We start from the raw sequence: 26235 nt of genomic DNA, 5'->3' as shown, positions 1-26235 counted from the left end.
GCCGATTTTATTTTATTTTATTTTATTTTATTTTGAATTCGCACCCTCTCTTTATTTCGCAATCAAATTTCCAACTTCAATCATGAGCGAGGCTCGACTCCAGTTCAGCGAAATCTACCTCGCCACGGAGCCGTACTGCAAGGCCACAGGCCAGGTGCGCATGGGCGCGTCCGGGATCGGGTGGAAGGCAGCCGAGGGCCAGGCTGAGGCTCTCCAGGGCATCACGGTGCCTGGGCTCACCCTGCCAGCAGGCATGCTTGCGCTGCAAAAGGAGGACCTGCGGCGCATCCAATGGCAGCGCGTAGCGCGCGGCTACGGGCTGCGGATCTACACGCGCAGCGGCACCATGCATAAGCTGGACGGATTTACGGCAGACGACTTTGAGCCGCTGCGGGATGGCATCAAGAGGCTGTTTCATGGGCTCACGCTGGAAGTGCGTGACATTAGTTTGAAGGGCTGGAACTGGGGCAAGACCGACTTTGAGGGCACAAACATGACCTTCAAGGTGGACAACCGCCCGATGTTCGACCTGCCAATGGGCTACGTGTCCAACACAAACCTGGCGAACAAGAACGAGGTCAGCGTCGAGTTCCAGCCGCCTCGGGGCAGGGCTGCGAAGCGCAAGGCGTCGGACGAGCTGGTGGAGATCCGCTTCTACGTGCCCGGCACTACGCTGGCAGCAGCAGCCGCGGCGGCGCGCCCAGAGGACGCCGCCGGACAGTCGGACAACGACGAGCAGAGCAACGCCGACGACGAAGTCAGCGCCGCATCGGTCTTCCACGATACCATCAAGGAGCGCGCAGACCTTGGCCAAGTGAGCGGCGACAGCATTGTGCAGTTCCCCGAGATCCTCTGCCTGACCCCCCGCGGCCGCTACCACATCGACATGTTCTCGCACTTCCTGCGCCTGCGCGGCAAAACCTACGACTACAAGATCCCGTACGAGAACGTCCAGCGGCTGTTCCTCGTCAGCAAGCCGGACGAGCTGCACATGATGTTCCTCGTCGGCCTCAACCCGCCGATCCGCCAGGGCCAGACCCGCTACCCGTACCTTGTGCTGCAGTTCGTGCGCGACGAGGAGTCCGCCGTTGATCTTAATCTCCAGGTCGACGACCAGGCGCGCGCGCTGGAGGGCCGCCTGCGCGCCCACTACGACGAGCCACTCTACCGCATTGTCGCCAATGTGTTCAAGGGCGTGACAGACAAGAAGCTCATCGAGGGAGGGAACTTCCGCGGATACCACGGGTCCCAGGGCCTCAAGGCCTCGCTCAAGGCCAGCGAGGGCACCCTGTACCCCCTGGACAAGGGTCTGCTGTTCGCGCCCAAGCCGCCCATTTATATTCCGCACGCGGACATCCTCAGCGTGGTGTTTTCGCGCGTTGAGGCTTCGAGCTCGAACAAAATGCGCACCTTTGACCTCAGGATAAACATGGTCGGGGCGCCGGAGTACCAGTTTGTCAGCATTAACCGCGAGGAGCATGCTGCGCTCGAAGCGTATGCTGTTGAACATGGGCTTAAGATCATCAGTGAGGCGGCCGGTGGCGGTGCTGGCGGTGCTGGGCTGGGTACGGCGGGTGCGGCGGGGGGCTATAAGGGGATGGATGTGGACTCTGATCGCGAGAATGGAGGCGGCTTTGGGAAGCAGCAGCCACAGGTTTCGTTGGGCGGAGGGGTTGCTGGTGGAAGCGAGGATGAGTCCAGCGAGGATGAGGACTTTGTTGCGGAAAGCGAGAGTGATGTGCCGGAGGAGTACGATGAGAATTACGAGACCCCCGAGGGCGAGGATGATTAAGAAGAGCTTTTAGGTGGGGAGCACGTGCGTTTTGAACTTTTCCCCATATCTAAATTGTACTTATGACGTATGCAAATCAAGTATTTTTTTTTTGCCGAGCAAAGCCTTTTATTATAAAAATAAAAATATCAAAATTTCTCTTTTTTTCTCTTTTTTTTGACAATAGAGAAAAAAATCATTCCAATGAAGCTGCATTCGCTTTTCGTGCTTAACCGCCATGGCAACCCGCTTTACCACCATACCTATGATCCGACCACAGACCAGACACCCGACCCCTCGATGAAATACGCCTATTTGGCACACACTTCCTGCGACCTAATCGACGAGCACCTAGCTAACCCCGCGCCCAAAGTCTCATCTGATCTCTACCTTGGTCTCTTACAAACCACTGAGGGACTGAATATCTACGGCTATGTGTTGAATACCGGAGCCAGATTTGTACTTATAGTCTCTGAAGACCCTACCGCCACTACATCATCATTGGTGGTGGCAGCAGGTGGGGGCACTGTGGGGGGTGTGAAGGGTGAGATTATATTGGTCTTTCAGCAGCTGCATGCCGCGTATATTGCTCTGGTATGTAATCCGTTTTACGAGTATATGGCGGAAGTAGGTGGGAATGACGGGGAGGGATGTGTGGGGAAAAAATTTGACGCTGTGGTTGAGGAACTTGGGAAAATACACTCTTAAACAAAACAAATAACACAAACATAAGCACATTTTTAAACCATAGTCTTTTATATTTGTTCTCTTTATTAATAACCAACCAACCATTCCCCCCCCCCCCATAAAAAATTATATTTCCTTTCAAACATAAAAAAATAAAATAAGCCATCACCATTAACTAATTTCTTTTTAATAAATTCAAATATGATCGATTCATATACCGCCAAGGACGTTACTCTTATGCGCCAAGCCATTGCCCAAGCGCGTCTCTGCACGCCCACGCCCACCGCCTTCAACGTCGGAGCCCTCATAACTGACCCCCACGGCCGAATCCTCAGCACTGGTTACTCGCGTCAATTCCCAGGCAACACCCACGCAGAACAATGCGCCCTCCAAACGCTCCTTACCACCACCAACTCTATTCCGGACTATAAAGATCTAGTTATGTATACTACTATGGAGCCGTGTTCGGAGAGATTGTCCGGAAACAAGCCGTGTGTTGAGAGAATATTGGAAGCGGGTATTGGTTCGGTGGTTGTTGGGGTGAAGGAGCCAGATAATTTTGTAAAATGTACCGGAGTGCAGATGTTGAGGGAGAAGGGTGTGAGAGTAGTGGTTATTGGAGAAGAGGTTGAGGAGGAGTGTAGAAAATTAAATGCGCATTTGGATAATGAGTAGTTAGCAAGTGTGTGTTTTTATTATATTTAATATAATATAATGTGTTATTGTCTATTTAAATATGAAAAATAACGCCAAAAAAATTGGGTGTGGGATTTATTTGTTAAACATGGACTTTAACAGAGTAAATATATTTATATAGAAAAATGTGAAAATCAATTTTTTTTAATAGTTGAAGCAATAAAAAAAATGAGAGAATAACTCCACACATAACTAACCATTTTCAAAGTCGTGTTATGAGAGGGAGTGGTGAAGAGCTGTTGAATTCTGGGAGAGTAGGCGTTCTGTGAACGCGTAGAGATAAAAAAATTATATGTACAAAAATGTATTGAATATATAAGTGCTATGCACTGGAAAAAAAATCTGAAAAACATATTACTTTATTTGGTCACTGTGTGGACTTATTGATGATTGTGTGTTTGGCTGGAATAGCCAAGACTGGTTAATCAGTTGATCGCCATCAACCAATAGCTTTGTAAAAAGTATGCTTTTTTATGCACATCGACTAAATAATCGTATTGGGAGGGGGGATGGATGGCAAGCGACAATCCAGGTTGAAATGTGACAATCTTGCTAACAAGTAGCATGTTGTCCGAATAGTGACAGGGTTGGACGAGTAATGACAGGCCTTGTCAACAAGAGGCGGGTTGAGTGTATGTGCACATTGTTTTGATTATTTTATTGTTCATAAATAAATTGGGCCGTATTCCTGTAAATAGAGTACCAAAAAAATAATTACTGCATACTATAAATTTAAATAAAAATATGTGTGCAAGCCAACCTCAAGCTCAAATATAATAAATAAAGAGTATGGCAGGCTATGAGCGTTCTATCCATGTTTTTAAAGTTAGCATAACTCAAAGTCAAACATTATCTATGGATGAAATGTCTAATGAAAGCTTTATTTCAATGACTGTTTTGATACTGAACTGGATAAAGGTGGGATAGGTTCAAGATTGGCATGGGACGCATATACACCTAGGCTTAATGTCAAATTCTTGCAGTAGGTGGATTTAATGTTGATTTTTTTTAAATATATTACAGAAATTGGGCTTTCCCTGTGGCTTTTTGCTAGATTCAACATTGTTGGTATTCGTGTCCCCTTTATCCTTTTTAAAACCTAAACATTCTAGTAGGTTTACCATTTTTGTGAAACAGTCAGTAAATATAACAGAAATAATACGTGTTGTCAAAATTTGTGCAAAAAACCAAGTAATAAATAAATAATAGGGTATTGAAAATTGTGGAAGAAAAAGAGAAATGTGGAGTAGTCCGAGATTGTGGATTTATTTACTTGTCACAGGCTGCTCGGTGTTCATTTATTTTAAAAATTGTTTTTTATAAAAAAAAACTGTGCGTTCACTTGACCAAGTCACCTGAAAAACATGCATTTTTTCTTTTATTTTTGTTTTATGCTTTTCATTACATTTTTTTTAAATTTTAAGCATTAATGCAATAATTCAGCAGCAAAACATATCATTATACAATAATAAAAAACATCTGCTAAAATTTAAATTAACCGAGTGCTCAAAACCAACAAAGTCTGTAAAACCTATCTACCCTAATTAATATTAATTATATTGTTATGCAATAATATTTTTTTTATTTAAATATGACTTGGAATAAGCGTTAAAACTGCTAGAAAAATAAGAAAAAGTAAACTGAGTATTGAAAAATCTAGAAAATATGTTTTATAGGGTTTTAATAATTTTGTTGATTTTTTTGGGATTTTCTAAAAGGTCATGATCAGGGTGGTCTTGTATATAGAAACATATTGTAGCATCAGTAGACCACATACCATATTACTGCACGTATGGTGTTTCTAACAATCTTTTCGGTTTGAGGTAATATGCTTAATAGCGATATAGTCCTGTATATATAACATAAAATGATACATATCCGCAAAAGTTACCTGAGCGCATCTTAATTAAATAACTATATTTTTGGATGAACTGTTATAATAGAACCAGATTGATGTGTTGATACTGAATTGGTTAGAGATGGAGGCCTGCCTCCAGTTTTGCTTTTGAATGATTTATTATTCTTTGCTGTTGACAATGAAGGCTTGTTTCTAGGGGATTTTTAATAGCGCATTGGGAGGTGGACGGTTTTTTGCTTAAATTTGTATCAACATTGTGGATTAATAATACACTTCCCACTTTTACACCTTGTTTTGTACAAGTTATATTGGTTTTGAGTTTTTCACCATTAAACATCAAATAATATGAGTTTTCCTTTATATGTGCAGGGCTATCATCATTAATATCAAGATATTGGTGGGCCAAATGAATCATTTCAATAGGAGTGAAATCGTCGCAAAACGGTACTTTTGCTTTGTCTTTTTCAGAGCTACCTGTGGTGCCGTTATTTACGGCTAGAGAAGATATGATAGTAACTGTAGAACCAGTGTCGGTACTATCTGATTTACGACGCTTATGGCACAGTATTAGGTTTAATATTTTTTGCGAAACAGTCATTAAATAAAACAAAAATAATATGTGTTGTCAAAATTTGTGCAAAAAAACCAAATAATAAATAAATAATAGGGTATTGAAAATTGTGGAAGAAAAAGAGAAATGTGGAGTAAACCGAGATTGTGGATTTATTTACTTGTCGCAGGCTGCTCCATGTTCATTTATTTTAAAATTGTTTTTTATATAAAATAAAACACAAAAAATTGTGCGCTCACTTGACCAAGTCACTGTGCAATTATAATCAATAAATTTATTTTTACAAATGATACATAATAGAACAAAAAGTAGCAGCAAAGATACATTTGTACAAATAAAAATTTGCCGCTAAAAAGCAAAAAGTCCTAATTGTTTAAATCTGCTGATATTTTTATTTTAAAAAACTTTATACCCCAATATCCATTGGTTTTTTTGTTACATACATATACACACGTGTAAAAATATTAAAAAACTGGCCCAGAGACAAGCAGAATTTAAATAAATAAATATTTTATTATTGTAAAAATGTCATACGACATTGGCAGCTGACATCAATTTTAGCAACGCAAGCTTGTCATACCAGGCTATTACCGGTCCCAATCTTGCTATACTTGGCGCTCGATTGAAAACGGCCAAAGTACTGCCAGATGCGACCAGTTGCAATACGTGATTCACTAACAGTCCCAGGGTCCAAATCACATATCCCATCAAACCTCTGCAATCCAGTCGAAGCAAGGGTGTCTTGAGAATTCCCAATAGACGTCATTGGAATCATCCGGCTGTCATAACTAAAAACCTCATCCTTATCTTTTCCGCACATCGCCTTGCTCGAATTCTGTGTTTGGGCGGCATAATCAATAGTGGTTGTGCCAGTAATAGATAGCCGCACATGCAAAACCAACAGCTGGCCCATGGCAACAAAAAAAGCAGCAGTCATCACCGTATAAAACGCCAACCCACACATTACAGCAATACCTGGCGCTGACACCGTATCCCCATTATTCACTAAGCCAAACATTTGTCCAACCATAATGTCAAAGTCGGACTCTCTCAACCCGGCAATGTAGACCAAGCGCAGGGAGTAAGCAAGCACAAAAGCCAACCCTACAAAGGCACAGCCAACGGATAAGAAAAAATGCCTGTAGTTGCGCGTTCCAATACATGTATTGAGCCACCTGCAGTGGTGATCCAGGCCTGCCACGCACTTATTGCACCGCTTGCAGTGCCGCGTCAGCAGTTTAGCGTGGACGCGGCAGACACGGCATGTGGTTGTCATAGGATCAATAGTCGGCGTGCCCCAGGTCTGCTTATAGTACAGGTTGCGGTCCACGCCCTGCGCCAACACCTCGGGTGCCTGCGGATTAATGCAAGAGGTTGTAATGTTGAAAATATGGGCGGTGATTATAAACGCTGCGCCCAATGCGTTGCCCGCCGTAAAAACCCACGAATCGGAAGTAGAACTGCCACTAGCTATAGAGGATAGCGGGCGGATAAAGGCAAAGTACCCCGTTGACAGTATCAGCGACACAACCCATTGCATTACAAACAACGGGTCCATCGGTAACTGCCAACCGCATCTGCGAACCCATTGGTTGGTTGCGCCTTTAGGAACACTGGCAGATCTCGGCAACAGCGCCTTATGCTGCCACACAGTCAAGGGATCTTCCAAAGCATCTATTTGCAGTGCCTGGGAATCCTGGAGCACATTGTGCTTGTACGCAGCCATTGATGGTCGCCGCCGCATCATTGTCTCAACATACTCGTTGTCTGGCTCGGGCCACTCTGGAACCCACTTTGACACGTGTCTCTCTGCTGTTAAGGATAAAGGCGACTGCGGGGTCAACGGTTCGTGCAGTGCTTCAGCATGCTTCAAAAGCTCGTCATCGCTGCCAATACTGATACTGATGCTGGTGCTTCTAGCCTTACTTCTGCTCCTGCTTCTAGTTGTCACCAGTGTGTCGCTTGACCGGGATGCCATGGACGTTGTGGGCGAAGCTAGTCCAAGCAATCGTGCTGCCTTGGGCTTTATCCGAGCGTTGCCAAGTTCCGTATACTCTTTTGCGCGACTACTGGAGGTCATATATGGCCGATATATGAGTTGAACTGAAATAAATAAAGAGAATAAGGTAATTATAATAAAAAGGAGCGCAGTAAAACGGGTATGCGAGGCGGACAGGTAAAGAAATGCGGTTAATTATTAGTTGAATAGAAAAATAAGGTGCAAAGAGGTAGAAAAAAGAAAAGGGAAGTGAGGATGCAAGGAAATAAAAGAAAGGAAAAATTAGAAAGGAACAGACAGATTAACGTAAGGATGGAATGCGTAAGAGAAGGGGCTACACCTGTGTTTTATAATTATTTCTTCTTTGTTTTTTGTTTATTGCAAGCGAGCACTACTTTTTTCTATTTGGGGGAGGCGGTTTTAGACAAAAAAATTTAACAGGTTGAAAAGAAAAGACAATGTGTAAAAGTGACAATAAAGTGCAAGGCAAATATACTAAACAAAAAAAAGCAAACAAATGAAAAAAGAAATGAAAATAAGGTGAGGGGAAGCGGCTGTGGCAATATCAGCCAGTTTTTTTTGTTTGCTTAGTGGTGTCATCCTTTTTTACTTTAAATGCGGAAATTGTGGCTTTTTCCTCAATTTTTTTTATTCATTCATCTGTAGAAAAAAAGAAAAGGTGCAAAAAAGTGGTAAATATGTTCGAGACCATGAGATTGGCACTGCATAAAATAATTTGCTTTCTTGTTCGTTTTTTTGTACAGGTTTTATCTTGGATCTGTTCGCCAATATCGGAAAACAAGTGTCCAAAATAGGCAAAGCCTCAATTCGAACGAATTAGAAACGGTGGAAAATAAATAAAGATAAGATGGGTTTTCATTCCTTTTTATGGTCGAATTACTTTATTTTTATGTTTAGTTTTATCCGATTGACTAACAAAATGATTTTCGATATAAAATAATAAAGAGAGACGGGAGCGAGTTCATCCAACTCGTTTAACTTTCGGAGTTTCAAAGAGAGTCACGAACATCCTGTTTCCAGATATCCGGCAAAGCAGGGTTGAGCGTAAAGACGAGAAAATTGAGTAGTCCACTGGTTGTTGCCATGACGGTTCCGAATATGTACAGGTTCTTGGACGGGTACTCTGTCATGTTCATTGCCACAACGCCGAGCTGCGTCAGCACGGGAACCAGCGGGTAACACACCAGGCGCTGAATCGACCGCAAAAACTGACTCTTATCCACGTATGAGCGCACAACCACAGGCTGCCCATCCTGCCGGTCCGGGACTGTCATTGTCACCAGGTACCCGCGCCCGCATGACCCAGCCATATGGCCACTACGCCCAACTGTTTGGGCGGGCTCAGAGGGATCCGATGGCATTTGCTGGTTGAATACCGTGCTGGTCACCGACAACTGATCCGACTGTGCACTTTCCTTGTGGTGATGGTAGAGCGTGTCCATGGAGCTGCTTGCCATTGTGCCCTGGCTCGGCCGTTCGCGCTTTATGAGGCTGTTCCAATCCCATTTTTCAGGCATGCGCGGCTCCGAAATGACATCGACTGAATCTCTCCACATTGACCAGATACGCAGCGACAGAACCAAGGCCACACCGGCACAGTACACTATGGTCAATACGATCCACAAATAGTTGCACATCCACAGGACTAGACGGCGTGCCAACGCAGTGGTGCTGGGCCAATTGAAAGCGTGCAAGTGGGGGACCCAGTATATGCCCTTCATCTGGACCACGGCTATGGCTGGAAATACTGCGGCCAAAATCAGACTAAGAGGTACGTAGAACTTTTCCAAACGCATATACGTGGCCACACGCACTTTGGTCAGTGTGCTTAGGTGGAGCTGGGTGGATATAGACAAGGTAAGAAACACAAACGATAAGGTGCTGAACATTGAAAGCCAAAGAATAAATCGCAGCCCATGCGTGCTCTGCCGGTTCATAAAGTTGTTTTGCAGGAGGAGGAGCTGTGTTATGGAGCTGAGTATGTCGCAGACGGCAACGCATCCGGAGACACGGATGGATAAACGAGCGAGGTACCGTTTGTGCCGCATGAATATGTGGGCCATGGCTGTAAGAACACAGAGAGACGAAATTAAGGAAATTATAGAGAGCGTTTGGATTGTGCGTATCCATTGGCTGGAGACGACGAATGCCCATTTGTTTCTTTCATTGATGGCTGCAATTACGTCTTCAACGCCTAACAATTCGAACTTATTTGATGCAGACATTATTTAAAATATATGGAAATTATGTTTTGGTAGTTGTGTTTGAAATGAATGAATAAAATTGAAAAATGCATATGAATAGCTAAAAATGTAAAAGGTTTTTTTTGCTGATAGCGCCACAGGTTGGGTATTTAAATATATGTCAACTGCGCCTTTGCTTTTTTTATTTTATCTATAGCAATTTTTCCAATCTCTTGCATGGTATTTTTTTTTCTGCAAATGAGCCTTGAGGCTAAACTACGAAAAATTAAAGAAATTTTTACTAGTGCTGATGCGAAAGAACATTTTTCATCTTTGTATCTGGATTGCATGATGCCCCCGATATGTAAAATAAAAATAAAAATAAATTGCCATGAGGGATGCAAAGAAATTTTTTTCTTTGTTTTTGCAACTTTTATATATATACGTGTCAATTGACAGAAACAAAGACACTATTGGGGCGTTTGAGTTGCTTCCCAACATTTTTCCCTTTGTTTTTGCCTCATTTACCTCACTTGAATCATTGTTCAGTGTTTTCAAAACTCATTTGTTAAAATCCCAAAAAACGACTGCGCATTATGCATTCCCTGGAGGATATAAGAACATTCCGGGTATATTAGCATTTTAAGTCTGGAGTGGCAGTCCACCTGCTGCCTTTCCTGCCTTTTTATTTTGTAGTAAAACAAAATCAAACGCCTATATGCGTAGAGACAATTTATCTGCGCTCTGCCCGCATGGAATTTTTTCTCATAATTATTCATTTTTCTTATATTGTTTTTTATTGAATAACATATCACAATGTTTTATTAGTTACTGCCAACCTAAGAACGTTTATTTAAATGCTGAACATGCTAATTTTAAATTAGTTAATTTTATTATCCATTTTACATTTTACATTTTTGACATCCAACATGCACATTAGTACACCTTTAAATTTTGAGCGTTCTATAAACTTGTGAAAAGGCATATAATGATGTGTATACCATGAGTGGTATTCACTACCAATATATAGAAAACAATTACTTGAACAAGCAATTAAATGTTTACTTGTAGGTCTTGCCATCGTAGCACTCGCGGGGCAGGGAAGGACCCTCCCAGGCAAAGCAGTCCTCAATCTCAGCACGGGTCTTGGAGTCGTTGTGGTCGGCAGCGGTCCAGTTGTAGGACTTATAATCAGCAGCGTCGGTGACCTCCTCAGGGACCTCCAGGCCGCGGACAATAAAGTAGCCCCAGATCATGTTGTCATCATCCTTACCCAGAGTGAGCAGGTTACCAAAAGCGTATTTGCGAGCGTGCTCGAGGCGGTTAAAGAATCCGCTGATGAGATTGTTGGTCATGAACAGCTTGGTCAGCTCATCATTGTACTTGTACTCGACCTTCCAGAAAGAGTAACCCTCAGCATCAAAGTGCTCCCAGAGCCAGTTCATGGCGGTGGGCTTGGTTTCGTTGTTTGAGTAGAAGCGCTTCCAGTCGTCGAGAATCATGTTGGGTTTAGGCAGCAGATCGAGCTTGCTCTTGGGCTTGGGGGCGGCAACCTCGACCTCCTCGTCGTCGTCCACGACGGGCTTTTCAGCCTTCTTGAGCTTCTCGGCAGCGGGCTTCTTCTCGGCCTTTTCTTTTTTGGCGGGAGCGGCAAGCTCAATGCGCTTCTCGCAATATACAACATCGCCGAGCACAGCTTTGAAGGCGGGCTCGGCAGTTATGGTCGTAAAGTAGCGGGTGAGGTCGGGGTACTTATCGCGGTCCTCGCTGGTCAAATACAGCTGGAATGGATAGAGCAAGTCGCAGGCAACAACGACATCGGCAATGGTCAGGCGCTCGCCAACAACGAAAGTGCGGTTGGTGAGCTGGGTGTTTAGGACATCAATAAAGCGGAAAAACTGCTCTTCAACCTGCTGGTGAGCGGGCTTGAAAAACTTGGCATGTCCCATTAGGGGTGCCAATGTACCTATGAGGGCGGGCACAAAATCAGCCTCTGCAAAGAGGATAAACTGGAGAATCTCAGCAGTCTCCTCGGCGGTCTGGCCAAGCAGAGTAGACTCACTGCCAGCCTTTGCAGCAATGTAGTAGGCAATAGCGCTTGAGTCACTCACACTGAAGCCGTCAGCGCCCTCGAAAACAGGAACCTTGCCGGCGGGGTACTTGGCCAAGTACTCGGGAGTCTTGTTGTCAACGCCCATCTGGAAATCGGGGGTGGTGTCAAGCTCAAGCCCGGTAATGGCAGCAACAATGCGGGCCTTGAAGTTGCGAGGGTTAGGCATGGGGCCGATGAGAGTGCCGAGAGGAGCCATTTTGAGTGTATGTGTAGGTTCAAGTGTAAGTTCAAGTGGGAGGCTAGTTGTTTTTTGTATGGATGATATTGATTGGACAAAGTTGTGATGAGAAAAAAAAGCGAGAAGATATGGTGAGAAGTAATGGAGTATTTATACCAAAATTCATAAATTTACATTAATGCCATTTTGCCACGCGCTCCCTTCGCTCATCCCCCCTATACATGCCAAGATCTGCTTGCGCACATTCGGGGGACAACAACATGCATTAGTAATGTCGAAAATTGGTATTGAGCAGAGCATAATAGAACAAAATCAAACATTTGTATTTGTAATCCTTTATATATATCACAAAGCGCAGTGATTATTTTTCCGCACGACCTACGTAAATACTTAAATGCGGACTTTTAATCGGAATTGCTGATTTGTATATGGAAATCCCATTTGATTAATGCAACCAACGTATAATTTCAGATTGGTTGGTAACGGTCCGCATATCTTTTGCAAACAGTTGCAGCTATTATTCTCGCACATCAAACACCCAGGTCGCATATGTGTATATATAATTTGAATAAATAAAATTTTATTGTTTAAATTTTATTATTCACTAATCTCGCACATGTCCTACTAATAGTCTATATAAAAACAATTTGCAATTTTGCTAAATGTCCTGTATCCAGTGGACCCGTAGCATCAGCCGCTGCCTGCTTGACGCACTCTTGCATCTCGTGCTCTAGCTCGGGATGTATGGCAAAACGCAAAATCGAAGGAATCCTCGCCATCAACCACGCAGTTTTGGCCAATGCCCTGTTTCGGCGACGACCGGAAATTAGCGACTTGGACATCCTCACCAACAAAAACTCCAAGCTGGTACTAATCACCCTGTGTTTGCTAAACATTTTGTCTCCCCCATGTGGGTATTTTTTATGTCTTGTCTTGCGGCTCAAGTACTCATGCGCCTTGGTTGGCACTTCTGCAACAGTTACCCAGAGGTGTGTGAGAAGAGGCAAGCTGATAAGAAGCTCCTCCAGCTCATCCAGGCGCAGGCCAATGTCCAAGGTGAGGTATCTCAGTGAAGTGAGCGTTGATCCTGAGGGTACTCCGATTTCCATATCGAAATCGGTTGTTGGCGTGGTAACTGTGAGTGAAGCAAGGCGTGGAAGCTTCAGCGACATTGTATTACAAACCCAGTGCTCGGCCGAATGCTTGTCTACTTCGCCTGTCAAGCCTTTTTTAGCAATGTCAATGCGGCAGAATACAAGCCCTGTGAAGGGCTCAAGCGACAGCTGGTCGCATGTCCCCGGGCACTTGTCGATAGAAAGCTGGCGGAGCTGTGCACGCGGAAAGTTTTCCAAAAAGCGTGCAACATTGTGTGGGTAGGTACTTACATCCAATGAATGGAGCTTGGGAAAAAGCGGGTAAATATTGCCTACAACCGATTCAATGATGCCAGACTCTGTGTGTTGATGCCTTAGCCGGCCTTGCTTGTGTCTAGGACTCTGGCCAAATTCAAGTCGCAAATGATAAAGGCTCTCGAATACATCCTCGGAGCCGCTAAAAAATGATGACCAGATAGAGTCGGCGGCAATAGGGCCAATGTCCAGCCATTTGAGCGACTTGGCCATGGTCAATGGCACTTGTAGAACAGTGCGGCTTTGAGGTGCGCGTATGGTAAGATGTGTCAGGTCCATCGGCAGTTCCTGTATTTTTGGAACAAAGAGAAGCATCTGAGTTGATATGGCCAGTGCCTCGAGTTTCTGAAGTTGGTGTTGTCTGACAGAAACCAGATCCTCAAGTACAAACAGCCCAAAGCTATCGTGCATCGCTGACAACGCACAAATGTTCCGTAGTATGGGCATGCTCCGAGTCAACACATGGCTGATTTGGATTATAGCTTGATCATGCTCCAGCTCGCTCCATTTATTGGGGCTCTTGGGCAAATGTGGGTCGTAGTAATACAAGGTGTGGATAGATGGCCATTCAAAGCCCACAAACTGGCTGTACTCAAGTGCTCTGAATATGCTCGTGGCATTCGAAGGTGCGCGCATGCATACCAGGAGACGAAAGGTTTTGGGCGCGTAGCCGCTCTCTAGAATCAGCTGAATATTTGTACGCACACAGTGAATAAACGAGTCTGAGCTGTTTTTGTGATGTTCCATTATTTGAGGGTCATCATTGTCATCATCATTGATGATGATGGCTGCGGTGCCGTAAAAAAACCGGGCTGCACGTTTGCGCCAAGCATGGCTGACTTGTAGGCTGGCAACGATAGAGAGATGGCCTGTGGGCAAGGAGCTAAGCGTGTTGTGGCCAGGAGCGCCCTGCCAGAAGAGGTACTCGAATATGCGTGTGAGCGCATTTGCAGGCAGAGTGCTCTGTACTTGCAGCATTATCAAATGGTTAAAAAATATATATGGCTCAAGAATAGAGACGATTTAATTCAAAAAATTAATGAATATTGCTGAATAAAGCAACAGGGATGAGTCGAGCTTTAAAATTCGAAACTTTTGATTCCCCAGGCCACCTTTGATTTTTAAATGGCTCTGACATCATCATCTATCACTCGAATCCAATTTTTCTCCAGTCATTTTTTTAAATCCATGCCCAAGGATTGGAAATGCAAAATTGCGTTTTTCAGGCTTGAAGATCCAGACTGCATTTTTCTGTTCTGTCACTTCAAATTGTACTTTTTTTATTAATTGCTATTGCAATCACCCTATTTTTTACTTTTCATATATTAAAAATGAAACTATACACAGCATTTGTCTGGGTGGGAATGCTGTCGTCGGTGCAGCCTTGTCTCGCACTCTCGGGCAGCAAATTCCGGTTCAAGCTCAATCAGCTTTACGAGGTTGGAATTGGGCTAGATGGTCTGCGCGGTACGCCCGCAGCCTTTGGAGATTTCAATTCCAACCAACACAGCGACCTGTTTGTAATATCTCCAGACCAAAGAACCATTCAGCTTTGGGTGTGGGAAAACGACCTCAAGCAATTTGCGCACCTCGACTCGGCTGACATTACGGTGCCTGGGGTCATTTTGAGCAATGTGATAGTGGGTGACTTTAACATGGACGGCAAATTGGATGTTATTGTGCAGGGACAGAGCAAGGGGAGTGACGAGGTTGTTATGCGGTGCTATTTGGGCGATGGGGTGAACGGGTTTAGTGATGGCGGACAGCTGCCATCGGCAAATGGTGCGCTTCCTTTTGCGTTTGACTGGAGCGGCAGCGGAAGGGTGGATCTGCTGGGCGCGGCATGGGATCACAAGGACGATTCGGATTCGGGTGTACGGGTGTGGTTGCATGTAGACGCCGATCCCTCATCCAAGCCGCCGGCGGCAAAGACGACGGCAAGCAGCAATGTAGTCAGCACCAGAGATAGCACCCTGGTGAAACGCGATGATGCAGAGCTGTTTGAGCTGCGCAAGTTTGGCGTGGGAAACTTGACCGTGGCCATGTGCAGACCTGCCAGCCCACACTCAAGCGCCTTTGTGGATCTAAACGGTGATTGCCTCCCGGACCTATTCCTCGTGTGTCACGGAAACGAAGAGTACCAAATCTGGACAAACTCCAAGACGGGCTTCGAGTACTCGCAGACTGGAAAACTGCCGTCAAACGCTGGGCCTGTCTCCTTTGCCGACATGAACTCTGATGGCAGCATGGACATGGTCATCCCAATAGTGGGCAAGTCGCAGATATACATTGTTTACAATGAGCGGCGGCCGTTGTGCGTCGGGTCGCGCAAGCAGGAGGGCTGCCGCAAGTTTAGCCGCATCTGCGAAGCCGACGATGCATTTTCCTTTTCACTGAAGGACGCGCAGGTCGTTGATATTGAAAAGATGTGGCCGGGGGAGACCCTTTCGGATTCGCTGGCGGACTTCCAGACTTCCGTGACGGTGCCGCCGGCCGTGCGCTTGACGGACGTTGATCTGGACGGATATCCAGACATGGCATTTGTCACGCACAAGGGCAAAGATGAGTCGCACGTGCGGATGCTGCGCTCGGAGCTTTGCCCTGACTGCAAGATCTCAGGTGGCGCCCAGCTGGACTACCGGTCGTTTGTGGCAATCAAAGAGGGCGTGTCTGTTTTGGAGACGCTGGGGCGGCCGCAGGATGTGGCCTTCTTTGATATCGACGGCAGCGGCACAGCTGACCTGCTCGTGCACTACCTCGACTCGGCAGGTAGCAGGCGGGTGTCTGCCATCTACAACAACTTTTTCACCGATGCGTTTTTCATCAAGGCGCTGGCATGCCCGACCAACGAGAAGCACGTGCGCTCATACTCCGGCTTCCTGCCCGGCGCAACCTTCAAGTACCTTGTTGTCAGCGATTCTGGGGAAAAGCACGTGGCGCAGTCGGTTCAGGCGCCGCAGTCGGCGTACCGCGCGCTGTTTACACCCTACACTATTATTGGGATTGGGCGGACAAACAACTACATTGAAGACTTTTCTGTCGGATCGTCGAGCCAGCTGGGCGTGCATGAGAGGTCGTTTGAAGGGTTAATTCCCAATTCGCAGGTTATTGTTTTCCCGGTCAACACCACATCCGAGTGGAGACTGGAGCTGTATATGAATAGGTCCGAGTCGACGCCGTATATTTTGGCCACGCTGCTGTCGTCTATGGGCTTGCTGGCCATCACTGTGTTTGCGCTGGGCGCTATGGAGCGCAAGGCCGACCAGCGCGAAAAGCAGCGCGCACTGCATTCCATCAATTTCGATGCGCTGTGAGCAAAAATAACGACTGTTTGATTTCAGTCTGATATTTGCAATATTATAAAATTATTATTGTTTTGCACTTTACAAGAGCACGGCACGACACAGCACGACACATGGCAAATGATTCAAAGGAGAGAATATATGGAGATTATAAAATGGAAAAAAGAGAGAAAACATGTTCGAAAAGAATAAAAAACCATCCCTCTGCTAAGTAGAAGTTCGTCTTTCAGTTCCGTAGTCTATTTTAAAGGCCGTTTCCTTGGTCCTTGATGCGGATCTGAGCGCCACTGGTAAGATTGGAAGCGCGACGAACAAAGCGCGGCATAGGAGGACCACCGGCCTCCGGGCCAGCAGCAGCGGCACCGATGGGATCCCGCAACAGCGGGTTCTGAGCACTCAACGGCTGAGCCTTGCAATCACCGGCCACTGAGTCTTCGACCACAGGGGACAGAGCCGGAGCACCCATGCTGTACTCCTTGGGCGGCGAGAACGCCGTCGGGTGTACCATCGAACACGAGGGGATGACTCCAGAGGCACCACCGGAAACCGGGATGGCTCCGCCGGTCTCTGTGGTGGGCGAACTCGCAAGAGTGCCTGGGTTGATCGGCGTCTGAGAGTGCGGGATGGTGTCAACCGAAGGGTGCTCGTCACCCACTTGTTCGTCTGTCTTTCCGGCCTTGGACATTGCGTAGTCGCCGCTGTCAAAGTACTTGCGCTCCTATTGTCAATGTGAATTTTTTTTGGTATACCGTTAGTTTTTTTGTCATTTGGGAGAGGGTGGATAGGCACTGGTTTGTGTGTGTATGTACTTTGTGCTTACTTTAATCTTTTGCGTCAGAACATTCTTGTTCATCGGCAGCTTGCCGTATTTTTTAAACTGCGTTTGCTCCTCTGGCGTGAGCTTCTACATATACAAAGACGGATAAAAATCAGTTAGTAACAAAAAAATATGACGCGCCCTTATTTCGTACTCAAGCCTGTAATGATAGAAAAGGAAGAAGAAACATACGCTGAGGTCCACTTTCTGCTGTCTTGCCGGAAGCATTGCTGATGTATTTTAAGTTGACAGTGCTGAATCGAATTGCAGTTTGTTGAAATGGATAGATGCGCCCAGTACTCTTCTCGAAAACAAACAAGGTAAAAGCAAGAAAGCCAGTAAAAATAGGGGGTGGTGTGGTTTGAAAGTATATATAAATAAAAAAGTAAAAGTTATAAAAGCGGTCGTGTGCAATTGAACTCTGTAATTCACTTGATAAAAAAAAGAATAAAAACCCAGACTTTTTACATTTTTTTAGTTATGAAAAATAGAGGACAAAAAAAAGTAGTAAAATTGGTTTTTTATTTGGCCGGGATTAGGTGCTGCAAACACTGGCCAAAAAAACATGGTGCTGATCACGCCGCTCAATTTGGGCAAAGTGTTTGTTTCAAATCTTCTCCCCCACTCTGAGTTTTAAAACATCTCGTGATCTCTCAATTGATGACTTCGGCTCGAGCTGCAGTCATGTTTTTTATAACGAGCCATTCTTTTCTACAGTGAAAAATTATTGACCTTTCGGGGTTTTGTTGACATTAAAGACCAATTGACTGGTGTGAACTCGGGCCGCTCTTTGTTCTCGAGTATTTGTTTCTTGTAAAAAAAATTACGGTGAAGGCACATTGTCAAAGTTTCATTTTATTCCTTTTTTATTCCTTTTTTATTTACACATTGCAAGACATTCTCACACTGCAAACGCATCCATTTTTTGCACTATTATTTATTATTTTTCTCATATGGATTATACCCAAACAACAATAGCAACACCACCACTGCCACCGTCGTCGTTGACTCCGGCCATGGACGACCCGCTCTCACAACTAAGCATAGTGCTGTCCTCAGAGCACGACGCTGTCGAGCAAGTATGTAAGCTCTACACAGAGTCCTCCGACATCCGAGGCAGCCTCCGCCTCTTCGACACAGCCTACCTCGATGTTCTCAGTTTCCTGCACGCTCAATCCACAAACAAAGGCTCACATGAGACTAGCAGCATACTGAGTTCACAAAAGGGGCTTTTGCAAAAGCTTTCCGAAATAGCAATGCAGGAAGAGGCGCCGATGACAGTGGAAGCGGAAGCAGCAGCTGCATGGGTGCTCGCAGACTGCGTGGATCAGCTGAGCGACAGTGAAGGAATATGCACACGCCTGGGAAGAATAGTAGGCCAAGTTTTGGCAACCAGGGTTGGGGAAAGCAAGGAGACGGAAGCATTGCGCCAGTTGCTCAGGGCAACGGGGATGCGCGAGGGCCCGTGGCTTGACAGCCTTCTAGCAGTGGTGTGTGGGGCCATAGTTGAGCTGGCGGATAATGCCATTCAAGGGCAGGCGTTGCGAAGCTCCCAGCTGCTCTGCTTGCTAGCCCAGCTGCTCGAAGACTATAGTGCGTATGCCCTTCGGGTCATGTCATCCGTTGATTCGCTGCGGCGAATGGCACGGCACGTTATCAAGCTATTGAGTGATCCGCATCCGGCAGTATCCGCCCCCGCACTACACGTGCTTGCCCGACTCCTTCTCACCCCCGTGGTAAGCGGAAGGCCGGCTGCGCTAAGCATTTTGGGCGACAGTTTGCGTGGAAAGCTCTTTGACGAGGCGCACCTGGCCCGCACTGTCCTACTCGTCTCTGACCTGTGTCAGAACTGCAACGGCAGCGACAAGCAGGAGGACTTTTTGGTGCTGGAAGCTGCCAGTGGGATTATAGCGTGTGTTGCGCAGAGTCAGGGTGCAGCTGATAGACGCAGGTTCTTTGAGATGACGGAGATGGCCAGGGCGCTGGACCACCTTGTGGGGGTGGCGCGCATTGACCGCCGGTACATCCATCCGCTGGTGAGTATAATCAACCATGTTGTCAGGGAGGGCGGGTCGTCGCCACTGGTTGTGGCGATGTGCACGGACAGGAGCGATGATTTCGCGGGGTCAATTGTCGCTGAGGTGTTTGATATTGTGGGGTCAGGCATCGAGGACATCCCGTACACGCAGCCGCACTTTGGCTTGGCAGAATCAGCGGGAGGACAACAGAAAACATGGCCCAGGGTATCCAGCGACGAGAGCGGCGGCGGATGGCTCGTGCAAAGCACTGTGAGGCAGAGGCAGGGTGTAATTGAGTTTCTTGCGAATGCACTGCGCTTGAGTTGTGAGGCGCAAGGGAGCGGAAGCGGCAACGTGAGGGAGCTCATGCAGGCCATAGCGCAGGTATTGGAATCCAGATCGATTGGCTTCCGGCGCACTCAGGGCGAAGAGGATGTGGCGACAATCAAGAATCTGCTGGGCATGCACTACTGGACTGTAAGGCCGGTGCTGGAATTGGCCATAGAGCTGGCCCGAGTGTCGCCCCAGTTTGAGGCATTCTGGGTGCCGTGGCTGAACGAGGCGGATGCTGGCAAGTGGGCTGCCGAGGTGTGTCGCACTGTGACAGAGTGCCCACAGGAGATACTCAGCCAGGCAATCCACCGGGATATTATGAATGCCTCTGTATCTGACGATATATCTGTGGCAGCAAACAGCAAGCTTAGCATTCCTGCAGCCGTCGTTGTGCCTAATGTTGCCACGCCTGCTGCGTCTACCCACTCGTCGTCGGGTACTGCCTCTCCGCAGCCGCCTGCGACGACGTTGGTGCCCATGGTCATTGGCATTGATGCCATGCGTGCAGCTAATCTTCCAGAGCCAGTTGCTGATGTGGACGAATTTCCGGACAACACCGCCGATGTTCTTCAGAGCGTTGTGCTAAAGCAGTGGCTGCGCATTAGCGAAGCCGAGATTGCCGCCAGAGTGGTCTCTCTCGATCCCATGGCACCTAATGTTTACAGCGTTGTTGACCAGGCGCGTCGCAGCCTTTTGGGTGGATTGGATGCTCTGCAACTTGGAATCGCGGCGACACAGGCTCTGCGCCACAGACATGCCGTAGCCGCCCACCAGCTGCAGTCTGATTACACGGCCCTGCTTTTGAGCGAGCAAGAGGCCCGCGAAGAGACCGAAGAAGAAATAACCGAGTTGCAGCAAAAAATGGCATCAGCCAGCTATCTCCAGGAGCAAGCAAAGCAGGAACTCATGGAGCTGTCTGCTCGGCTGCAAAATACTGAGTCAGATGCATCTGAGTGGAAGCGCGAGTGTGTTGAGACTCGAGGGCTGCTTGAGACGGCCGAGGAAAAGGCAAGGGAGGTTGCGGCGCTGAGGGAAAACGTCGGCGGTTTGGAGCGCGCGCTAGGGGATGCTGTGGCCCGCTTACACATTTTGGAGATGCAAGCTTTGGCTGAGCGTGCTGTGGGTGAGGAGCTGCGCGGGAAGAACGCGGCTATGGCTGCGCATTTGGCCGAGTACGTGAAAGTCACCGAGTCGATGAACAATCTGTCTCGCCTGCAGCACAATTAAATTTTATTTATTCAAATAATATATACACATATGCGACCTGGGTGTTTGATGTGCGAGAATAATAGCTGCAACTGTTTGCAAAAGATATGCGGACCGTTACCAACCAATCTGAAATTATACGTTGGTTGCATCAATCAAATGGGATTTCCATATACAAATCAGCAATTCCGATTAAAAGTCCGCATTTAAGTATTTACGTAGGTCGTGCGGAAAAATAATCACTGCGCTTTGTGATATATATAAAGGATTACAAATACAAATGTTTGATTTTGTTCTATTATGCTCTGCTCAATACCAATTTTCGACATTACTAATGCATGTTGTTGTCCCCCGAATGTGCGCAAGCAGATCTTGGCATGTATAGGGGGGATGAGCGAAGGGAGCGCGTGGCAAAATGGCATTAATGTAAATTTATGAATTTTGGTATAAATACTCCATTACTTCTCACCATATCTTCTCGCTTTTTTTTCTCATCACAACTTTGTCCAATCAATATCATCCATACAAAAAACAACTAGCCTCCCACTTGAACTTACACTTGAACCTACACATACACTCAAAATGGCTCCTCTCGGCACTCTCATCGGCCCCATGCCTAACCCTCGCAACTTCAAGGCCCGCATTGTTGCTGCCATTACCGGGCTTGAGCTTGACACCACCCCCGATTTCCAGATGGGCGTTGACAACAAGACTCCCGAGTACTTGGCCAAGTACCCCGCCGGCAAGGTTCCTGTTTTCGAGGGCGCTGACGGCTTCAGTGTGAGTGACTCAAGCGCTATTGCCTACTACATTGCTGCAAAGGCTGGCAGTGAGTCTACTCTGCTTGGCCAGACCGCCGAGGAGACTGCTGAGATTCTCCAGTTTATCCTCTTTGCAGAGGCTGATTTTGTGCCCGCCCTCATAGGTACATTGGCACCCCTAATGGGACATGCCAAGTTTTTCAAGCCCGCTCACCAGCAGGTTGAAGAGCAGTTTTTCCGCTTTATTGATGTCCTAAACACCCAGCTCACCAACCGCACTTTCGTTGTTGGCGAGCGCCTGACCATTGCCGATGTCGTTGTTGCCTGCGACTTGCTCTATCCATTCCAGCTGTATTTGACCAGCGAGGACCGCGATAAGTACCCCGACCTCACCCGCTACTTTACGACCATAACTGCCGAGCCCGCCTTCAAAGCTGTGCTTGGCGATGTTGTTCTGTGCGACAAACGTATTGAGCTCGCCGCTCAATAATCAGAAGGCTGCGATGGTCTGCAACGGGCAGAATACATTTTAGATAACACCATTAGTTTTAATTGTTTACCATTTTTTTAATTTCTTAGGAATGAATCATTGGGTGGACATTTTTCAAATTCTCATTGATCCCACGCTGGTAATATAATCAATTTCATCATCACCAAAGCTGTTTTGTTGTCTATCAATTGTCTATTTATTCGAGATTTATGCCCTGAAAACAATTTGAGCAGTCATCGGAAACGAAATCATATTAAACTTTTTGAGCAACCATTGGTTTTCTTGCTTGGGATATTTGCCATTGTTGCTGGCCTGCTCCCCACTATGTGTCTTGCTGACGCCTAGCCATATCATATTGAGCATTTGATGTGTGTTTTTAGAAAATGTAAATATCTTTGGGGGAGAGGAACTACAAAAACAACGCATGGCTGGCAGCACCACCTGAAAAATATTACATTTGCTCATTTGGCTGCAATTTTAATCGTTGGAATGTTTAATTTAAGAAAACATTGGTGAATTGAAATGATAACAAAAACACAAGCGCATGGTAGCCTTTCTTGCAATACTGCAAATTGGGGATGCAAGTGTGGCACAATGGCAAGTGGAGTAAGTCACGTTCCCACGATATTTTTCACTGTAAATACGCCATCAATAAAATTGCCTTATTCACACTGCTTTCCACAAACATCTCAGCAGAAGCAATACAAAAAACCTTTGTTCACCTATCTATTTGTGCACACATGCAGCATTTAAAGTTGGTCGGCTGTCACATTTGCATAAAAACAATTAACTGATGTCAAACAGACGCAAATTGAAATATTATACTATTGTCGTTTAAAATGTCTAAAAGGCAAGCACCAGCTAGTCAATTCCTTATTTTCTGCCGTTTCATTTTTTATTTCACACTACAAAATTATTTGCCATGCTAAATACCATTTACAGTTTTGATTTGTCAAGCACACTGCTACTGCTCGTTTCGACGCTGCTATCCCTCTTAGTTGTTGGTACCATCTTTAAGCGAGCATATTTTACCCCGCTCTCCAAAATACCCGGCCCCCTCCTAAACTCCATCTCCAACCTGCCCCTGTACTACCACACAGCCCGCGGCCAATACCACAAGTATACCATTTCTTTGCACGCTAAATATGGCGATACAGTGCGCGTTGGCCATGACCAGGTGTCGTTGGCCAATGGTTCCGAGCTCCGCCGTGTTCTGGCTACGCACTCTTTCCGTAAAGGAGAAGCCTACAATACTGGTGTGCTCCCCGTTCAAACAATGTTTTCAATCACGGATCCAGAGCTCAACAAGACCAGGAGGCGCCAGATGGGCAACACATACTCAATGACCCATATGCGTACTTTGGAGGATGCCATCCTGGAACATGGCGTGATATCTCTAATTGAATGCTGGGATGCCGAAATCAAAAAGGGCGCAGACGTCAATTACTTTTATGGATTTAACGGCATAGCTTTTGACGTTATCGGAATGCTCGGGTACGGAAAGAGCTTTGACATGCTCAGGGGAAATGACACAACTGTAACCAACAACATAAAAAAAATAATTACCCTTAGTGCTGTTGTCACTATTTTTCCTGTTTTCAAACGGTTTACTTGGCTATTCAAAGACTTGTTTGCCGCAAGAAACAGCCTTATTGCCATGTCTCAAGCGGCGGTTGCGCGACGCAAGCAAGATATCAGCAACACGAACGCACAAGTAGCTCACGCTGATATTCTGCAGAAGATCATCGACGCCAAGGACCCCAAGACCGGCCAGACATTAAGCCATTCCCAACAATCAGCTGAAATTATGTTAATGTTAAGCGCAGGCACGGAAACTACTGCCAACACTCTTTCGTGGACCATGATGTACATTCTTCATCACCCTCCAGTGCAACGCCGCCTCCGTCAAGACATCCGCCGCGCCTTTCCAGATAAAACCAACCCCATTCGATACGATGAGGCCAAGGCACAACTGCCCTACCTCACAGCTGTACTTCACGAATCGATGCGCTTAAACTCTGCAGCGCCTGGATATTTTCCACGCAGCGTGCCTCCCGAGGGTACCACTCTCTGTGGCCAGTATAGAGTCCCGCCAGGCGCGCACATATGCATATCCTTTGCTGCCAGCCACCGCAACCCAACTGTGTGGGCTAATCCGGATGGTTTTGATCCAGAGAGGTTCATGGGCGCCAACGGAGAGGCAAAATCAAGTGAGCTGCTGGCCTTTAGTGCCGGAGTGCGTGCATGTATAGGCCGTAATCTTGCATTGATTGAGATCTACACGGTGCTGGCTAATCTGCTGCGCAAATACAACTTTGAATTGCCCGAAGACGCTCCGTACGGCCCGCACAGGATTAAGAATGGCATTCCTGTAGAGATTCCCGGGCTTGCTTATAATACATGTGGACCAATCAATCCGTTGGTCAACTGCCGTGTGCGCATTACGCACGCTGAATATTGATATTAATTTATAAATATTATTGGTCTCTAGTATTTACAATACGGCGCACTTATTTGATCATATCTATTAACTCGTATTGCCATTTTATGAATGCGTTAATTTTGCCTGTAAAACAAGCCATGCTGGTTTGACAATACACGCTTTACTTTGAATCCAATGCATCAGCGAAGTGAACAGAATAAAGTATATTTTGAATTTAATATTAAAATAAAGAACGTTGTTACAAAAAAACTAGGTTCGGCGGTTATTGGAAACAAAAATGATAACAAACTCGGCATGGTTCAATGCCAAATTTACAACCGCCGGCGTCCCGGTTTTCTTAAAGTAAAATGGCTTTCCCGCTGCCGTTAAACTAGAATATCCTAATAATCTTGCGCGGCCTAAACATCACAAGCTTTGTGCAACCGTAGTCGTCGTCGTTGTCTTCGGACTCGCTGCATTCTAGCTGGCGCTTGCGCTTGGTTCCCCTACTAGGCTCGCTTGGCGCATTGGTCTTAGTACTGGAGCTCGTATTGTTGTCTGAAGTGTGTGCCGACCCACCAGAGCAGTCCAAGCCGGTGTCCGGATTTGCACTTGCGCGGTCTGTGGTCTGCGGCGCCGGTGAGGTTTTCTCTGAGCTCTGGGTTTTCGGCAGAGACGCGTCGCCTGTCTCTTGAACTGTCGGCACCGGTGATGGCTGGAGCAATTCCGCTGCGCCTGTCAGAGAATTACTAGCATTGTCAGCACCCTGCGGGGCCTGATGCGTGTCGTACAAAGTGGGAGTGTTATCGAAAAACAGCGGAGATAGAGCTGAAGTTGGATCTGTATTTGAAACTGGATCTAGAACTGAAGCTGGAGCTGGAGCTGGGGCTGGGGCTGGGGCTGGGGCTGGGGTCGAGTCAGTTGGAATCGGATAGTATGCTCTATTCTTATCCAATGGCAGAAGATGCGGTGCGTCGTTAGATGAGTTTGTGATACCATGAACAGCTGACAAAGGCGGGGGCAGAGCTAGAGTTGAATCATCTGGATTATCGTTTGAAGGCAATGGCAGCGGGTCTTGAGACAGAGTTGTCGATGAATTGTCAACTAGATCCAAAGACAGCTGCTGAGGCAAATTCGCAGTTGGAGTAGAAACATGCGGACCGTTGTCTGATTGCGCCGGCGGCAGACTGGCCCAGCTACTCAGCAAATTTCCGACCGGAATAAAAGCAACAGCAGGCTTTGCTTGCAAAGCTGAGGGAGAAACTGCGCCATTCAAACTACCATGCGAGGTTGATGTCGACGGCTGCGGGGCCGGCGAGGCATTGGCCCACTTTCCAATTGGAGGGGAAAAGACAAAGGGTTGAGGCTGCGGGGATGAGACGGGAGCCGCGCCATTCAAA

At 46.5% G+C, this 26235-nt stretch overlaps 10 protein-coding genes across 10 annotated transcripts; 6 read left to right on the top strand and 4 right to left on the bottom strand.

Moving 5' to 3' along the window:
* Positions 1-82: 82 nt before the first annotated feature.
* BX661DRAFT_146676 (FACT complex subunit pob3) lies at positions 83-1792 on the top strand (the record flags this gene model as incomplete). The annotated part of the gene is made up of 2 exons (XM_051533186.1): positions 83-1603; positions 1691-1792. 2 exons carry the CDS (start codon positions 83-85, stop codon positions 1790-1792), a joined length of 1623 nt encoding a protein of 540 aa, XP_051388727.1.
* Positions 1793-1919: 127 nt separating this feature from the next.
* Positions 1920-2620, top strand: BX661DRAFT_156852 (Sedlin). Its single transcript, XM_051533280.1, has one exon. It carries the CDS (start codon positions 1976-1978, stop codon positions 2477-2479), a length of 504 nt encoding a protein of 167 aa, XP_051388726.1. The 5' UTR covers positions 1920-1975; the 3' UTR covers positions 2480-2620.
* A 75-nt stretch (positions 2621-2695) lies between these two features.
* Positions 2696-3133, top strand: BX661DRAFT_146718 (cytidine deaminase-like protein; the record flags this gene model as incomplete). The annotated part of the gene is made up of 1 exon (XM_051533189.1): positions 2696-3133. One exon carries the CDS (start codon positions 2696-2698, stop codon positions 3131-3133), a length of 438 nt encoding a protein of 145 aa, XP_051388725.1.
* A 2951-nt stretch (positions 3134-6084) lies between these two features.
* BX661DRAFT_189125 (DHHC palmitoyltransferase-domain-containing protein) lies at positions 6085-8100 on the bottom strand (the record flags this gene model as incomplete). Its single annotated transcript, XM_051537533.1, has 1 exon — positions 6085-8100. A coding segment is annotated over exon 1 (1226 nt), but the record flags the coding sequence as incomplete, so codon positions are not given.
* A 405-nt stretch (positions 8101-8505) lies between these two features.
* On the bottom strand, positions 8506-9895 carry BX661DRAFT_189124 (uncharacterized protein). Its single transcript, XM_051537532.1, has one exon. The coding sequence runs from the start codon at positions 9826-9828 to the stop codon at positions 8593-8595; it is 1236 nt and encodes a 411-aa protein (XP_051388723.1). The 5' UTR covers positions 9829-9895; the 3' UTR covers positions 8506-8592.
* Positions 9896-12593: 2698 nt separating this feature from the next.
* Positions 12594-14521, bottom strand: BX661DRAFT_189121 (uncharacterized protein). Its single transcript, XM_051537531.1, has one exon. It carries the CDS (start codon positions 14462-14464, stop codon positions 12710-12712), a length of 1755 nt encoding a protein of 584 aa, XP_051388722.1. The 5' UTR covers positions 14465-14521; the 3' UTR covers positions 12594-12709.
* Positions 14522-14850: 329 nt separating this feature from the next.
* Positions 14851-16800, top strand: BX661DRAFT_146695 (uncharacterized protein; the record flags this gene model as incomplete). The annotated part of the gene is made up of 2 exons (XM_051533187.1): positions 14851-15378; positions 15484-16800. The coding sequence occupies 2 exons, from the start codon at positions 14851-14853 to the stop codon at positions 16798-16800; spliced, it is 1845 nt and encodes a 614-aa protein (XP_051388721.1).
* Positions 16801-17341: 541 nt separating this feature from the next.
* On the bottom strand, positions 17342-17833 carry BX661DRAFT_134922 (camp-regulated phosphoprotein/endosulfine conserved region-domain-containing protein; the record flags this gene model as incomplete). Its single annotated transcript, XM_051532645.1, has 3 exons — positions 17342-17506; positions 17609-17692; positions 17798-17833. Coding segments are annotated over 3 exons (285 nt in total), but the record flags the coding sequence as incomplete, so codon positions are not given.
* A 562-nt stretch (positions 17834-18395) lies between these two features.
* BX661DRAFT_189116 (uncharacterized protein) lies at positions 18396-21220 on the top strand. Its single transcript, XM_051537530.1, has one exon. The coding sequence runs from the start codon at positions 18559-18561 to the stop codon at positions 21181-21183; it is 2625 nt and encodes an 874-aa protein (XP_051388719.1). The 5' UTR covers positions 18396-18558; the 3' UTR covers positions 21184-21220.
* A 2085-nt stretch (positions 21221-23305) lies between these two features.
* On the top strand, positions 23306-24906 carry BX661DRAFT_189114 (cytochrome P450). The gene has a single exon (XM_051537529.1). The coding sequence runs from the start codon at positions 23336-23338 to the stop codon at positions 24872-24874; it is 1539 nt and encodes a 512-aa protein (XP_051388718.1). The 5' UTR covers positions 23306-23335; the 3' UTR covers positions 24875-24906.
* Positions 24907-26235: the final 1329 nt, after the last annotated feature.

This window comes from Kickxella alabastrina, assembly GCF_025024165.1.
Source record: "Kickxella alabastrina strain RSA 675 chromosome Unknown BX661scaffold_36, whole genome shotgun sequence".
NCBI lineage: Eukaryota > Fungi > Kickxellomycota > Kickxellomycetes > Kickxellales > Kickxellaceae > Kickxella > Kickxella alabastrina.
The sequence above is the reverse complement of the archived record's forward strand: the minus strand, read 5'-3'. Positions and strand labels throughout refer to the sequence as shown.

Coding starts and splice junctions, on each gene's coding strand:
- BX661DRAFT_156852 (XM_051533280.1), top strand. CDS start 1,976: ATGAAGCTGCATTCGCTTTTCGTGCTTAACCGCCATGGCAACCCGCTT.
- BX661DRAFT_189124 (XM_051537532.1), bottom strand. CDS start 9,828: ATGTCTGCATCAAATAAGTTCGAATTGTTAGGCGTTGAAGACGTAATT.
- BX661DRAFT_189121 (XM_051537531.1), bottom strand. CDS start 14,464: ATGCTGCAAGTACAGAGCACTCTGCCTGCAAATGCGCTCACACGCATA.
- BX661DRAFT_189116 (XM_051537530.1), top strand. CDS start 18,559: ATGGATTATACCCAAACAACAATAGCAACACCACCACTGCCACCGTCG.
- BX661DRAFT_189114 (XM_051537529.1), top strand. CDS start 23,336: ATGCTAAATACCATTTACAGTTTTGATTTGTCAAGCACACTGCTACTG.